Source organism: Falco punctatus (genome assembly GCF_963210335.1).
Source record: "Falco punctatus genome assembly, chromosome: 4".
Classification (NCBI taxonomy): Eukaryota; Metazoa; Chordata; class Aves; order Falconiformes; family Falconidae; genus Falco; species Falco punctatus.
The window spans coordinates 95,570,582-95,587,691 of NC_137583.1; the positions used below are offsets into that span (position 1 = coordinate 95,570,582).

Consider the following 17,110-nt stretch of genomic DNA (forward strand, 5'->3'; position numbering starts at 1 on the left):
ATGGAGGAGTATGAAATACCAGAAGGAGCATGTCGGCTTTTCCTTAAACCAAAGTCAAGTCTGCAAAGAGATTTATTAGTTGTAAGCAGCACCTGAAATCTCATAACACCATAAAAGGTATTACCTGAAAGATATGAATTTCATATGAAGAACTACAAGACAAATTTTCAAGGCAGACTCTTAATTAAAAAAAAAAATAATAATAATAAAAAAAAAAGGGTAGGAATGCAGTACTTCCACTTGTACCATAGATGTCTTTACTAAGGGGGCAAAGCAAATTGCAGTTTTCCTCCAAGGGAAGGTGTGGGGCTGTGCTTGGACTGACTGGTTCCAGGGCAGAGCTGCAGAAACCCTGTGGGAGGTTTGCTGGGTGGGAATGGGTTGCTCTGCTGAGACCGAAATCACAGGGGGGTTGCTGCAGATGTCTGTCCTTGCAGGCTGCAGGTGGGCAGAGCTGGCTGGTGGCCCAGGGCTGTTTATCAGGGGGCTAAAGATAAGGGGATGCTGGTCTCTGACCCTCAAAAGTACCAGCATACCTCGACTTGGTAGCAGAAGTCCTCGTGCTTCAATTATCTCACACTTCCCTTAGGATGGCTAGGGAGATAAAGCATGTCCACAGCCCATTGCTGGGGCCAAATGACAGGCCAAACCTTGTTCTGAGACATCTCATTTGTATGGTCCAGCCCTGCATGTCTATTTTATTATTTATGCCTTTGGCTTTTCCCCTTTAATCTCAGTTTTCAGAAGCTCAATTTTCTCTAGCTCTCTGTGTTGTGATGTATCACGAGCCATGCCTCATATACTGACTGGTAATAGTGCATGCAAAGAGAATTGTACCAGGCAGCATATCTGAAGAAAACTTCATTTTTGGGAAGTGGATTCTGCCTTGTTGCAGCAGAGCTAGTTCCAAGTTTCTAATTTTAATACAGTTGATACCTGAACTTTTTTTTTTTTTTTTTTAGTTTTATTCTCAACTTTTTGAGATTTATTTTCAATATATGTGATTACAACAGGCTTGGTATCTTAAAAGACAGCAGAACAATTCTTCTCTGAAGCCAGCAGGACTCCAATTAGTATAATGTCCACTAAATGACAGTCCAGTGTGTGAACTTCAGCCACAGCTGGTCTGGGTGTTATTGGTCTTTAAGGACTTAGACTGAGCCAAGTCATGCAGAAACGGTGTTAATCTTGCACTGCAAATATAACTGAGAGCTTATTACGAATGTCTCCAATTTCCTCAAGATTGATGCTTCAGATCAACCTGGCTCTGCATGCTCCAGCTAGCAGCTGGACAGGATATTTATGCAAAAAAATTATTGCACCAAATATTGAACTTTATTAGCATGCATTAAAGATTTATTAAAATTGGCCTTTTATACAGCAGGAATGAAAAAGTCATAACTGGATGCTTCACACATGTGGCGCAGGGATCAGTAGCCAGCTCCAGAAAGGGAATGTTTTTTTATTTTGCCAGCTATCACAGCGCAAAGGGTACCCTTTCAAAAACTTTTTTATTTTTCATGAAGGTGAAAGGGACAGTGATGACCTAGAGGCTGCAAATTTATCTGGAAGCCACCACTCCAGGACAAAAGTTTGCTCCAAGGGATGGCTTCCAAGAGTCTCTGACCTTTGATGGCTGGATGTCAGGATTCAGTAGGAAATGGACATTCTGGACACAGGGAAGCTGAAAACTTCATCCTGGTTGCCTCTGCCCCAGTTTAAAGACTATGAGTTGTTCAGTAACAGCCAGGAAAGAAATTTTAACGTCTGAACATACCACTGCCTCTGAAATGCAATTTCAGTCCTGTTTCCTCTTTCTTTCTAGAGAGCAACAATTTGTAGCCAGCTGATAAAATCAGTGAGTTTAATTAAGTTTTTCTCCTGGAAACCTTTCCCTTCCTCAGGTTTCCTCTGAGATCAAAGCTTTTTTTTTTTTTTTTTTTTTTTTTTTTTGGTAGCTACTCCAATGGCAAACTGGGATTTTGCCTACTGTCTGGTGTGTTTGCACTGCATTGCAACAGACCTTGGCTGAAAATCCAAATAGGCTCCACAGAGAGGCATGGCAGACGCTGCCCTGTAGCCCTACTGCATCTTCACAACATCTAAGTATATAAGAAGTAGCACTCATTGCCATGTTAATTTGTGGGGTTTTGGTTGGAAAAATTGGTAAGAAAAGAAATTGCTCTTTTCTTATAGAAATGGCAATTTGTAGAAACTGAAGCATGTGGTTTGAGATTTTTACTTGTCTTGATGAAATTTTAATTCTGAATAAGTCATTGGGAATTTTTTTTGCGTGGGCATGGGACAACAAATTTCTTTAGTAGAGAATGTGTTGAGCTTAACAAAGAGGTAGAAGTAACCCATGTGGAAACTGATTGTCGTTAAAAGATTGGATGTTGGTCAAACCATGTCACCTTTTATAACTTTTATGACTTTTATGACTTTTATGAATGCAGGCTTTTTATTGCTGAACATGGCAAAAAGCATTTCATCCCCAGTTGTTCTGATCATGAATCTTTCAGGTATTTTTAGGCTGTGGGCAGGTTTTATTGTGTTGTGTTGGCTCTTCAATGCAGGCTATTTCATCAGCTTTTGGCACGTCCTTCGGAAAGGAGATAGAAGCAGGAGGTGTATCGCTGATATTGTCTGCCCCTGTAAAACAAGGCTCTGAGTCTGCAGCAAATCTGGGAGAGGTGAGTCGTCAGCTTCCCAGGGGGGTTTCCTGGGAGTCCTTTGCATAGAGGAAGGCTTGTGTGAGGATGATGATGATGGTGGAATTGATGGTGGCTGTACCAAAAGCATAGGATGCACAGAACCAGCAAAAGATATAATGAGAGCTTGTGTAACTTAGCAGCTGCAGCATTCCAGGATTTATATCTGCAGTGTTGCCAGAGTCTAATGGGGAGAGAAGGCTTTGTCACAGAGATGCATAATGCATTTGTTGTCTGGAGCATTCTTCTTCTGGAGTCTCAAAGGTGGCTGATATTTGGCTCCCACTGCTTTGTCTGTGTAGTACTGACATGTCTAACATAATTAGGAGGAAAGACAGAGTCAGAAGTTTCCAACTGAGTAATTTAAAACAGTAAATAAACTAGGATTAACACTACAAAAACCTCTTCCATTCATTTACTGCTTTTTCTTTTTACCTTATAAATAATTTTCTACTTCTCATCTTTGTCAGCTAAGATTCCTCACTCAATTTTTCTTAATGCTAGTCCAAATCTGTTGCCTATCACCTGCTACTTACTTTTGAATAATGAGCCGGTCTCCATCTTACTCATTTCAATTAATTACCATGCTTAAATGATCTTTACCAATCCTTGCTAACCCCAAGGCAACTCTTATCTGCCATCTTGATACGTGATTAATGACTTTCCATTCCTGGAACCAATGTGAAAGACGAAAGAGAAATAAGATAACCCAGAAAGTACTCTCCTTTGAACCTTTCTTTCACCTCAATCATTTCAGGAAGGAAGACAAGAAGGGTAATGTTTCACTGTTCTTCGAGGAACATCAGCTCTGGTGGTGCCCAGTGTTAATTGCCTGAAAAATATTTAAATGAATGAACACAACTTGAAAAGAAAACGTCCTTTTCTCTTGTCCAGTTGGGCTTGTGGCAGAAATGGATTTCTTCGGTGCCTGCTGACACTGTGAATGTTCTCGCCTTTTAAAATCTCATGTTGCTCCTCAGAATCCATCCAAGCCTATGCGCAAGAGCAACACATTTCATGGGAGTGATTTTAGACCTACCCACGTGTGCCCTTGGAGTTAACCTAATTCAGCCTGCAGGGATTTACAGAACACCAGTTGCTGCCAGACATCTCGGTTGTGGTAATACTTTGGGCTCCAGTGGTACAAGAGTCTCAAAGTGCTTTACAGTTTTAGCTCACCTTGTCTCACCTCTAATGGATTTTTATCACCTTTGTCCACTAGTTTTCAGCCCTCACTAGCATGGATGAACGGATCCAAGCATCACACAAAATACAGTTGTTATTATGCTATTGCACTAGGGGCTGCAGGGTTTTAAACTGATTCACAAGATTTTCCTGCTTCCCTTCATTTTCCCTAGGGCAAAATCAAGTTCCCAAACATGTCCTGCCTATTTGAGTGATGATCTGTCATGTCAGACTTTATTACAAGTGCTGGACTGTGATGTGACGTGCAACTGTGCTTTCCACATACCCCAAGTCTCCCTGTGCCATTCCCACCACTGTGGGAGCTGCCTCCATTCCTCAGCACCACTTGAATCAGATCAGGTGGATGTCTTCTGGGCCATCCTGCCTCAAATAACCTCAAATCCATGGTTAACTATCTTATTTTGCAGCCTGCAGATGAGTAGAGTCACCATTCCTCCACAGCTCTGTGCAAAGCTGATGATCCCGTTTTGGGAAGAAGGGACTTGTGGTGACGTACAAGCTTGGAGATAGATTCTCAGGAAGCAGGAATGGCATATTTACTATCATATTTGCTATATTTAAGAGTAATTTATGACCCTGTTTTCAATTCCTGCTGGAATTCTCACTGTTTAAGGGCAGGCTCAAGTATGGCTTTGATATCACCCAAAGTGCTTCAGTTTTACTCAAAACAAATCACTTTATATGAGGCTGGATCTGGTGGGGCTAGGGGGGTATCAGGTAGGCTGGTTAGCAGGTGTTGCTAATAAAGCAACGGACCCTGAAAGCAACATCTGTCTCATCCTACTCAGGCTCTCAGATGATAATTACATCACCTGCTCTATATCTCATTAGCACTGACAGCTCTTCCTTGTCTTGCTCCCAAGACAGTGGGGGGGAAGACACCTACCCCATCTGTGTTTGGATTTCCACTTAGCAGGCGCTGAATCTGAATGCTTTGTGGAGGCTCAGAGGCCACATTACCTTAGGTGCTGCTCCATCGACTTCTCAGGTCTCTCCCTGAATGGTCTGAGAGCAAAGCCACAGTGGTGCTGCTTAAAAGAGGGTGAAATCTTACATGTAGGAGGGCAACATCTTTGAAAGCTGGCTATGAAAGTGGTATGACTCTGCGGGGCCAAGGGGTATTTCCCTGGTTTCTAAGCTAAAACATGCAAAGACCACTGCCTGGTGATGCCTGCCTGCAAAAATGACTCTCTGGGGCTGAGGATGACCTGGCTTAGTTCACAGGTGGAACCACCCTACACAAATGAGAACAAAATGACCTCCACCACCCATGGCTGCACTGATCTGGCAGGCAGAGGAGCTTCCTCACAGGCACGGCACTGCAGGCAAGAGGCTTCTTTGATGCCTCTGGTCCGCTGCAGATTGTTTCATTATAGCATTAGTGTGCTCAATCTATAAGGGGGTTAATTGGGGCACTGAAGCAGGAAGGCTTCTTAAAGGGCTCTTACACCTCAAGACCTCATGGAGCTTCCTTCTCAATTAGCAGATTTTGTGCAGCTGAAGTCTAAGGGGTAAGTACAGTGCTGTCAGATGAAGAACCGTGTGTCTGTGCCAGCATCTGATCTCTCAGCTAATGTGTTATATTCATTGGGTTTGTGGGTGTGCATTATGCAGAGAAGCAGGCTGTATTTTTACAATTTTTACAATCCTTAATAATGTCACACAAGTCAGTGTAGAGGTTACTGGGATTTTGGAGAAACCAAGCTCTAGCATTGCGACCTGTGAAAACAATATGGGCACTGCCCAAGCACAGACTGGGAAGCGATGCTTTCTTCACAGCTAGCATTCACCCTCTACACCAGCGGTGTTACCAAGGTTTACCAAGGTGAACCAAGGCTTCGCTATGTCTGCATGGAGCAGGTTGTAGATACAGATATGCCCAGTGTGCCATTGTTTTTTGTACAATAAGCATATAGGTGTGCAGGATACAAAGAACGTCTCAGTTAATGTTGCGGGCAGGCTTGCGTGTCGTGTTGCAGTCCTGGTATTCAGATGGAAGGCCAGCACATGTCCCTTGTTGTGTCTCTGAGGTTTTTAAAAAGCAGAGCCTTGCAAGTGCTGTGGAGGGTGGTGATAGTCTTGGTGCTGCAGCCTTCAGGAAAAAAAAATGTCTCCTCCTGTCCAGGCATGCGAGAGCTTTTGGCCTTCTAAGGAAGACTGTAGGAAATGTCTTACCGTCCAATGAAGATTTATGTACAGGAATTAAACTGATTTTCTGTTCCTTCTATAAAGCACCTGTGAGTGAGTTTGAGGATGTTAGTAAAGCAAATTTGCCTGCCATTTGTACTGATGGTTCATGTTACAGCAGCCTCTAGAGACCACAGGGCTTGCATGTTGTTACAGAAAGACTACAGCAGATGGTTTAAAAGCTGCATGTACAAGATGATGAGTAGGAGTCAACTAATAATTTTGTCTTGGGCTGTTTTTGTGTATTTACCATTTTATTTACATGGTAAAATGCTGTGAACTATATAAATACTGAAAAAAAACCCCACCCCATACCTACTCCAGTGTGCTTCTCTAGACTTCCCACTATAGTATTAAGTCTCATCTTAGCTCCAGTACCTTTGTAGGAATTACCTTGTCTGTGGTTAAGCAAGAGACTGAACACATGGGATCCAGGTACTATTTTTATGGGGTAACCTTCTCTTTACACTATAATAGCCTGGACTCACTTCTTCCCTGTGCAGTTAATGCCTCACTCCTGGCAGTTCTGAGTTTCAAAAGGCTTAGTCAATTCATCCGGTACTTAGTAATGTGGATAGCTGTGCTTGGGTAATACATACCACACGTACTGTCAGCTTGGTCTCCCCTGTGCCTGCTAATGTGGGATGATGTACTTTAGGCTTGCCTGTAAGTCTGCTGGGGGTGATTAGGAGCCTGATCACGCTCAGTCCCACTAATCAGATAATTCACCTTCCCAGTACCCATCTGGGATCTAGTGATTTCTGGTTAAGTGGTCAACTATGGTTTTAAAAAAACAAATGCGACCCTATACTTCCTTGCAGCAGGAATGAATGGCAAACCAGATTGCTGCTCTGGCCAACTTCAGACGTGACTGTGGTACAGGTACATCACTGGGGCTGGATGCTGTCCAGCTGGAGATCAGGCATTTTATATTCAAGTCACTCCAGGCTCTGCCTAAAACACAAAACTGCTAACGAAGATCGTTGCCCTCCTTCCCTTCCTTCTGCTTGGGTGCTGGTGTCCATGGCATGAATGAGAGTGTCTGCAGGGAGCTGCTATTTACCAGGGGACACTATCAACACAGAAGCCTGGCCCTGTCACCCTGCAGGGGGGAATTTCTCACTGTACCTTGGATAATATCCACAGGAAGCGTTGGTTGCCTTTGACACAGGGAGAAAAGCCAGGGAGGGGAGGGAGACCTTTGCAAGACTGAGCATGAAGACACAAGGCAGTAGCTGAGTAGGATGTGGAGGGAGTGGGAGAGCAGGACAGATTTGCATTCACTTTGCATTTCTTGAGCCAAAACGTGGAGACACCAAGTAATAAATAATGTGAACAGACTGTAAACAGGAGTTGCTCTCCCATGTTTGTTACAACTCATGTAATACTTGAGCCTTAGAGACCCCAACCTCTTCCAAAGGGTCAAAGAAGGTAGTGTCTGTTTTTCCCCTTCCATCCTTGATCAGGTGGCAGCGGACCCTCTCCACACCCAGTGCTGGAGGGGATGTAGTTTACAGCAGCCCCGTATCCCTCCGAATAAGAGTTTCCAACCAGTTCATAGAAGGTGTCCATATGGGAAGTCTGCTGAGCCAGGGCCAGTGCCAGCCTTGCCTTTCTGGGGACAACTTGCCCGACAGCAAACATTTAAGAGCGGGGGTGCGCTGGATGGGCAACGCTGCAGGGGTGTGCGGGAAAGCCAGACTCCGTGGTTTTGGAGACCGCTGCCTCGTGGCTGCTTGGTTTGGCATAGCTTCGGTTATTTTTCTCCTGCCAGACACAAGGGCAAGCTAGTGACCAGCCAGCAACAGAACTGGCATGATCCCCGGAAGGAAGAGCAGCTGGAAAGAGGCTCTGGCTGGCATGGGCTGGGCACGTCGGGAACAGCCCCGAGGTCTGCTCTGCAGTTGTGCCCCCACGCTTCCAGTGCTGCGGGCATGGGGTGGGAGCCCCAGCCACGGCCACCCTGCCAGGACCGGCCCCGCCGGGAGCGGGGGCTACATGGAAAAGACACACTGAAGTGTTTGCCTCAGTACAACTACTGCACTGTTTCTTTTAAACCTGGGTTTTACCCACAGCTGCCTCTCATTTTTTCCTGTTTGTGATGAAGCAATACTCAGAGTCTTTCAGTTTTGTGTTGTCAGCCTCTGACCTTACCCACTGGTGGTAGACAATCTTACCCTTACCTTCTGGTGGCATAGTAATTATTCAGATGTTGATTTACTTCATTCTAATGAAGGTAAATATATGTGCCCTCCTCATAGTGTGTATGTGGGACTGAGCAGCACTTAAAAAAAAATAATAAAAAATTTAAGCCCCCAGGAATGGCTGCTGGTTTCCTCTCTCTCAGGCCCCCGAGGAGAAGCTATTTATTTTCAGTATCTTGTTATTGTGAGGCAGCGAGGTCAAAGCGGTGTGATTTACATGTTGTTCTGACAGCGTTTTCAGGCTACCAATTCGTGTGTGGCATGCAGTCTGAACTGCGCCGGGTGAGTGGCGTGCGTTTCGGAGCAGCTGAGTATCCTGGCTGTGCTCAATGTATTTGCAGTTCAACTGCCCGTAACTCTGGGTTCATGTGTTATACGCTTTGTCTGTCAGACATAAAGCTTGTCAAGGCTAGATTTCCCTGGCTGTACAGCTGTCTGTCTCAGTACTTATCAGCCACCAAGTACCATCCAAACTAGATGCTGAGCACATTAAGATAAGGAAAAAAAAAATTAGTCAGGACAGATTTTTAAGGGCATGTGCTCTTGCCATTGGGTTGATGTTAAGGAATGCATGATATACATATATATGTATTTATGTGTTGACTGTATTTACATAAATGAAATTACATTAAGCTTGTTTGGTTGAACAAAGGACATTAATTTAGGTAGGTGTTATATAGAGAGCCTTGGGCCACTTAGGAGGTGGACAAACGTGCTGACCTGAAGCAGTCCTGCTATAGTTTTTTCTGGGACCTTTTTGTGGAGACCCTGCCAAGTGTTCATTCCCTAGGCACATAAAAGCCTTCTATATAAAGAATGGGTTTAAAAATAACTCTCATGTACCTCTTAGATTCAGATGTTCTTCTTAGCCATGGAAAACTCAATATTGTGATGACGTCTATTCCCACAGGGGAAAATACGTATTCTCCTTGCTTTACAAAATGTAGTGCGCACAAGCTGGATGATTTGGGACTAAATTTTTTTGTGAAATATTTCAAATATGAAACTAAAACACTTGTGTTGCTCTGTACCTATTTGTAGTAGAGCAAAGTATACAAGGAGTATGCTTGGGACTTTCATTCCCACTCCTCCCTCCAGAACCTGACATTCTTGGTACTTGTTCACTTTTTTGTGCTTATTTTCGTTGCTGTAAGAGGTATTTGATAAGTGTGTCACCAGTGAATAGAAAATACATATCTGCATTTTGGTTTTTGTCATGTATGAATGAGACCATGAGAACCAGACCACTCTGGTCTGATTGTACAGGTCAATACTACTCCCTCTGGCAGGTCGTAGCATCTCAGAATGTTGTCCAGCAGAAGCGCTGTGAAATGTTAGTAGAAAATGAACCACACACAAACCTACCTTCCCCAGGCACGTGATAAGCACATGCTACTGTTGCTCCTGGAACTTTAGGACAGTTGTTATTTCTGCAGGCAGGGATAGGGCCATGCTAATATTCTTCGTGTTCAGTACTTAAAACTAAAATGTCCTTAATAAGATAAGTTCTATATGATATTAAAGTTATGTTTGTATTTCAATGTAAAATGTTCTAATAACCCTTATCCTCCAGATGGTAAAGGAAATTCTATAGAAAGAAAAGGGGGAAAAATGCACCTTTTTTTTCTCATTACTAATAACCATGACTAGTAACTTCAGAGACACTGTAAAAAGTACAAGACACGTGTAACGTATCTGTTACAGAGATTTATATGTTACAGCTGCACATCCAGAAGTTAAGGCTAAGAATTCTTCTGCCCTGATGTTATGTCTGTGGAGCTCTACACCTGACCTGGTTATCCAATGCTCCCTCGGTTGCTGATAGGCACAAAGTGGTGATTGCAGGGCACAATCTAGCTTGTGCAAAAGCAGAAGTCTTCAGCCGGTCAGATGAACCATAGTACTGAAGTCCATGTTACTCTGTTTTCTGGGAAGGGGTGAAAGCAAATCAATTTACTAGCTTAGTTGTAGACATTTACAGTTAGATCAGACAAATTACATCATTTGGGAGAACGATAACGTTGACTAGCCTTTTCCAAGATAAAGCTGAACTTCAGTCTCTGTGTCATTCAAGGGTTCTTCTTACAGTGGATGTAAATGGGATAAGATTGATACGGCTTGCTGCCTTTATTCAGTGCCCTTTAGAGAAGGAAAGATATAATTTGAGACTTGTCTGCACAGATTTAAAATAAGTGAGCTGGGTTCACTTTCCAGAAACATCTGTCTAGTTCCATTTTAGACAATCTACATAGTCTCTGGAGTCTGCTTCAGAAGGTCGTGGTTCTTGCAGACCTCCAATGTGCAGGTTGCTCTGATGCCACAGCTATATTTAGTCAATTGAATCTCAACAAATAATTAAAAAAAAAAAAAAAAAAAAAGGCCTGTAAGCAATACTAAAGATACACAATGTTCGTAGGAATAAGTGTCTTAGTTCCCTGGGGGCAGTGAGCCCACAGCTGAACGAACGTGCACTGCATGATCTGTCTCTGAAGGAAGTCACTGAGCCAAAATGGCCAAGTGTAGAGAAAGATGATAATAAAGCGAGATACTGTATTATTTACAGATGGGAGGAGATCGTGATTCAGGCAGCTCATCCTCAACTCATGTTGATCAACTGTACTTAGCACTTACAAAAATGTTCTGTAGCTAGTTCTGCGCTGTGATGGGATGTTGAATGGCTTAAAATACATTCTGATCTGCCAGAAACAAATGTTCAGGATGGCCCCACCACAAAACTTCACTCCGAACCTATACATGCTACGTATATTGCGGAACTACTACTTTAGAAATGGTTTGCTAAATGTGGCAAATGCAAGTGCTGTAGATTTTAAATGAAAATGCTCAGTAACATCTGTTGCTGATGGATTTAGTGAATGTTCTTGTAGGTGGATAACTGAAAATGATGTAGTCTGATGCAAAGAACCCAAGAAACATACGCTTCTATTCTCCTTCCAACCATCGCATAGTCTTTATTAAGCAGAATATTAAATTAAATCTGAACAGTATTTATCTCCTAAAATTCAGTTTTTCTGAGCATATGTTGGATAAAGTCCATTCCATCTTCTGTCTGACTTCTAACTGCCTGCTAATGCAGTATCTATTGCGATCTGCATATGTTAGGAAAAAAAATGTCAGGATATTCATCTGGATTCAGAGTAAGGCATCCAAAATAAATGTAAGGAAAATGACCTTAATTCAGCAAGGTGCTTCAGCTTTAAGCATGCAAATAGCCAATGAATCACATGCTTAAAGTAAGACTCACGTATTGTGCTTCTTGCTAAATTAGGCATGTTACATCTACATATCAAATGGCAGCAAAAGCCCAGTAAAAACACAAAAAAACCCCACAAAGAAAAGATAACCATGAAAGCTTTGGTTCAGAAGCAATGCTTTCTCAGATGTAATACAGTCCACATAAGGTCTGTCTTGTTTTTACTCAGTCATTTTATTATTTATTGCTCAGTATCAAAAGGAATCAAACTGACATTAATTAAAGGCCATTGTGAGTTGTAGGTAATATTCGTATAGTTCTTTGAATAGTATGATGCACATTGTAGGGACAAATTGAAATTATAGAAGACTGAAATAGGGAATCACAGTATGATACAATCATGTAAACAATAGCACATTAATACAGATTTCCTTCGTCCACTTGACAGGCCTGATCAAAAGTAGCGAATATTTTGATTCTAACAAACACTTGAGTTTTTCTTTTGAACAGCTGAATATATATTAAAAAAATAATCCTATAAATCAGAGTGGATTAATACATCTCTACTGCTTTTCTTCTTGATCTTTAAGGCTTATCAGAATTGTCTGTCCTCTCACTGAGTTTATTGGTTACTTAGGAAAATGAGCTGAGCAAATGTTCATTGTTTGAACTGAAAAAAAAAATAATTATAAGTTGCTGATATTCCCATAGAAGATATGAAATCGGATACTTTTGATCAGCCAGGAGGATATTAATAGTTGGTATAGACTTCTTATGTTACGAAGGACCATGTTTCAGCAGTTGACACCCCTGCAATTAAGTGATATGTAAGAGCTGTAAAGTGGGTCTAAGTGGCTGAAGACTGATCTGCTCTGGGAACTTCTAGCCGTGTGGAAAGTCGCACTGGATTTCGTAAGGCTTCGAGTAAGATCAGATAACTATTGAGAACTGGGCGGTGCAACACAAATTAGATCTGCCTCAGTACATGGAAGCAGGACCGGTAGCTTCTTTTTAGAAATAATGTCAGCTTTCCAAAGACCTGTGCTAGCCTTGCTGCATGTGCATTTATTCCCGCAGCATTGGGATTCAGGACATTAATTAATTTGGGGTTAATCGCAGTTAAAGACTGGCATTCAGTCTCAAGCTGGTCAAATAAGGCATGAACTCAGCAGGAAGCTTTGGGGTAGGATTTAATCTCTATGTCATAATACAAACTAAGATGTTTAAGTGTATTTCGTGCCATTACATCCAATTAAATACTTGGAAATTAGGTTCCCAGTCTTTAAACTTCATTAAGGCCGCTCTTCTACAACAGTACTGGCTCTGGCTGACTTGTATGATTTGGTCAAGATCTGTGGGTCCCACAGACTGTTCTCCAGGTGATAAAAGGTTCATATGCCCAAAACATGTCTGAAGATGGAGGCTTACATGGACAACCCAGAGCTGTCTGCTCAGTCTCACTAGGATGGAGAAGGTTTATGGGATGTTCATGGTGGTTTATGCCAAAGAGGAATTCACGCCAATGTAGTCACTGCTGAATCTGCAACACTTCTATCTAGCAAATGACGAAGACGCCTTTGGTGTGTGAACACAATGCTAAGACACTCGGTGCCTTTCTGTCACGAGTTCTGGATTTTGATAATTACAGACTTCACTTCTATGTGCAGTCTGTCCTTTCCTAGCATTTTCTGTCTTCTGGGGGTTAGATAACCATTTTATTTTTTTATAAATAGGATTAATATATAAAATATTTTAAGTGCAATAAACACAGAAAAATATAAAACACTTTAAGCCTGTGGCTCTCTCCCAGCATTTCACCCATTTTCTGTATCAACAGATAAAGGTGCAGGAAAAAGAGGGACAGTTCCAGGCAGGCTTGTGAATCAGAGGACCAGCTATTTTTGTGAGCTATGAGGGCAGCCATCACACCCAACATACGCTGAGAGCTTTTGTTCGCATACCGAGAAAACAAAGGACACACAGGTTTGCTACTCTTTCCTATGGGAAGATTGCACAGAAAGAGAAAGCTGCCAATTTCCAGGGCACAGTGCATTTCTTGAACTGACGTTCACGTGGTGTCTCTGAACTGCTTTGTTATGAGACTAAACGCTTAAACTGATCGGTTGATACTGGGGACTAAACTGCAGAACCACAGCCACACTTTACTACAAGCATTGGACTGTAGTACGAGGACAGTTTGAATGGTATTTTTTCCCCCCTCCCCCCTAAATACGCACTTCAAACAAGAAAGCAGTCCAACAGTTTTCTAAGACACAAGAACAGGATGTGAGTTTAGTCCTTCAGAACAAGCTTTCTGTCTCCATCAGGGCTGTAACACCCATCTTGCACCAGAAATCAGCCCAGACTTCTTTCTTTTTCCTTACCTTATTCCTTTTAGTATCCAAGGACCTCTCATTTCCCTAGTGGTTTCTGACTATATTGTCTTTCAAACATTCTGCTTTTCTTATTTCGTAGTGTTGCTGTGGCAGTCTAAATGTCTTTTTCTTCTTGTAGTTGCAGTTTTCTCACGATTTCCCTGAACATCTGCAAGACAGCCCGTCTGGGTTGACACAGTGTGAGATGAGGCAGGCGGGCATTGCCAACAGAGGGCTCCTACTGCAGCAAGCGGGCTGTTGGAATCAGATGTTTTCTAAGACGTCTATGGGGACAAAGCCTTTCTTCTTCCCGCTGTATACTTTGATAAAGCCATCGTGTTCCTTTTCAGAAGTCACACAAATCTGAATGCAAAGAAGGTATGGAAATAATAAACTCTTTGCCATGATCAAAGCGACAAATTATTCCAGGCTATTTATTAGATGGATTAAACATCCTGCTAGTTACTTCTTTAAGTAGAACAATCCCTTTTAGACTCTCACTGCTTTGATAAGAAACTTAAACTTATATATTTAAAGAGTTACCTTTCCCCCGCCTCCCTGAAGTGCCACAGGTATGTGGGAGATGTTAAAATCATTAAGAACTTTGTGGTGGATCAAGGGTTTTGAAACTTGAAATGTGACCTCAACCTACTGTAATGACTGTGATTTAATTGTCTGTGTATGAGAGGAATGGGTATTTCAGATTATGAACTAGCTGGTGGTGGTGAAAAGCAATCATGATGCCAAGGTGGGTCACTGATAGCAGCTGATATGAACGCAGGTGTATTCTCTTCTGCGTGTTTAAGAAGCCCATGCACTTCTCAGGTGAGCGGTGAGTTATGTTATTTACTCAGCCCTTGCACCTGTTTTGCGTACCAAAGTGTGAGATCTGAATCCAGCTCTGCAAGCATGTTTGCATAACACTCCAAATGGAGGCACTCGCAGTGAAACCATACGGTCTTCAGAATAGCACAAATATTACATTGTGGTACAGGTTTGCATTTCCTGAAGACCTTTGTGATCTCCGGTATTTCCATTCTGGGGCCCTTCCTGGGATGCTGCTGGTAACCAAGCCGTTTGAAAGCCTAGTGGCACAGGTATTTTAGACTGGGTACTTGAGTACAGAGCCACAGAAAATAAGGAACTGTTTTCATACATCTGTGCCAAAGAACTATGTATTTCCTACTAATCAAACAAGGTTAAAAAATAGCCAGAAAACTGATGGTCCTATTGAGACCAACTCGCTGATTCCCCACGATGTCAGTGCCAGGTCTTTAAAGCTCTCTGTCTGGACTAAACACTCACAAAGGCTCTGTCTGATAGACATTTACAGCATTTAATTACAATAATTCAGAAGGTATGAAATGAACAAAAATGGCTCTAAACTGTTCCTGGCTAAATCCATTTCAGCATGACTGTTATGAATGGCATGGTGACACCTAAATACTGCATCTGAATTCTGGGCCAGCTTGTCCTGTTGCTACATACATAAAATTTACTAGCAACACTGGTGCTGCAAAAGAGAAATAAAAGGTCATAAAAAAGCAGTGAAGCTGCTTCATATTTGCCACCTCCAGTATTTGGTAATGGTCAGGTGCATCTGTACCTACAAACAAAAGTTTGAAAAGCAGACTCATTAACTTTATTACTTTAGCTACCTACTTAACACTGAATTGTACCCCTGGGGCAGAATTACTGAGCACACCAACAGAACTGACAAGCAATTAAAAAAATTAATGTATTGTTGTTTGGGCTAAATAACATGGAAAGTGTGGAAGAGGCATGGAATTGATGCCATTTAGTTTAGATTCTGTTGCAAAACAGTCAAACTCATTTGTGTCATGAATCCTTAGCACAGCAGCTGCTCCCTCTGCATAGGAAACAGAGAAGTTTAAAGCATGTGTACATAGAAAGATATTTCTGACTGCTGCTAGGTGTTGGTCTGTGTCTCTAAGAAAGGCTATGAAAATTTCAATTATAAGAGAGAAAACTTGCAAAGAAGCATGAGACTGAGGATGGCTAAGCATGGCACAGTATCAAAGAGTGGGAAGGAGCATCCTGGTTGAGAGATGCCCCTTCTCAGTTGATCTCTGCTGCTGTGAGGAGAAAATGAGCATTAGCAGCTTCTCCATAACTAGAGCTGGCTGGGTAAAATTAATGCCTGACTCCATCACTGCATTTTCCTACTAAATAAAGATGTCTGCAACACCTCTAGCTTTTTGCATGGGCCAAAGAATCCCGCAAACAGTCAGATCTCCAGAAGGGACCTACAGCAGCTCTGCACTGCTCACTAGCCATGCTGAATTTCTTGCTTAACCTCTGGTGCCACGCAGAACATAATGTGGGAATAGAGTGCTTTTTCCTGATGTCTTGTACTGTCAGCAGAATGATTTGTGGACAAAAGAAAACTACTAGGTATTCTGAATACTGGTTTTCTTTATTTTTTGGAGTGAAAAAGGATGGTTCATTTGGTCTTTTTTCGAGTTTTTGGTTGGTCTTTTTTTGTTCTGCAGCTGGTTTGTGTGTTCCTTGATATCAGTGGGAGTGCTCTGCTACAGCAGTAACTTTAGATGTTCACTGGGCATGAGGAGTATGAGGCCTTTCTGTAAGAACTCTCACTCGATGGATCTGAATTCACCCAAATTCCAGCTGAGATTCTTTCACGCTAATACCCTAAGCTTTGCATGTGTCATCCCCAGACGGCAGAGTTTTCTCCCACTCCTTTCCTTCCTTTTTTTCTGCATTGGGGGCAGAGCAAGCCTAGCCACAATATGCTACATTTCCCTAATCCTGTGCAACTCGGGAGGTCTCCTGGGGCTGTGGCAGCTGCTGGAGCTTGGCAAAGCCCTGAAGCTGCTCCAGACCTTGCGGTTTCAGAAAACTGGGAACACAACACCATCTTTGGCCACTCCTGTCCTTATTCCCTTCGGTGAGTGCTGCCACAAGCTGTAGCCTTAGGTTTTGGCTCTTGTCTTTCTTAGGTCGTTGTAAATCAGGAGTAACCCCAGAGAAGTGCATGGTAGTATCCAGAGTTTTGGACTTCATCTGATGAATCGGCTGTTGCTGGGGACTAGCCTTGGTGGCAGACAGCAGACACAGTGACTGTGAAGGCACAAGGTGCCACAGCTACCTTCAGGCGATCACAGTTTTCTGTATCCAATTGGAAACTGCTTAAAATGGCAGCTACTCACGCTGGCGTGGTTTCAGGGCAAGGTG

At 42.5% G+C, this 17,110-nt stretch overlaps 1 protein-coding gene and 1 long non-coding RNA gene across 2 annotated transcripts in view; both read right to left on the reverse strand.

Annotated features, from left to right (window-relative positions):
- Nucleotides 1–8,259, reverse strand: part of LOC308062230 — a 337,663-nt gene extending 329,404 nt beyond the window's left edge. Inside the window, exon 1 of the long non-coding RNA XR_013927515.1 lies at nt 1–8,259. This exon is cut by the window's left edge and continues 53,339 nt beyond it. This is a non-coding gene — a long non-coding RNA (uncharacterized lncRNA).
- A 34-nt stretch (nt 8,260–8,293) lies between these two features.
- STAC (SH3 and cysteine rich domain) overlaps nt 8,294–17,110 on the reverse strand; it is an 85,370-nt gene continuing 76,553 nt past the window's right edge. The window contains exon 11 of the mRNA XM_080384931.1: nt 8,294–14,257. Coding sequence (XP_080241057.1) covers nt 14,159–14,257 — 99 coding nt within the window. The 3' untranslated portion in view covers nt 8,294–14,158. The remainder of the gene's footprint in view (nt 14,258–17,110) is intronic.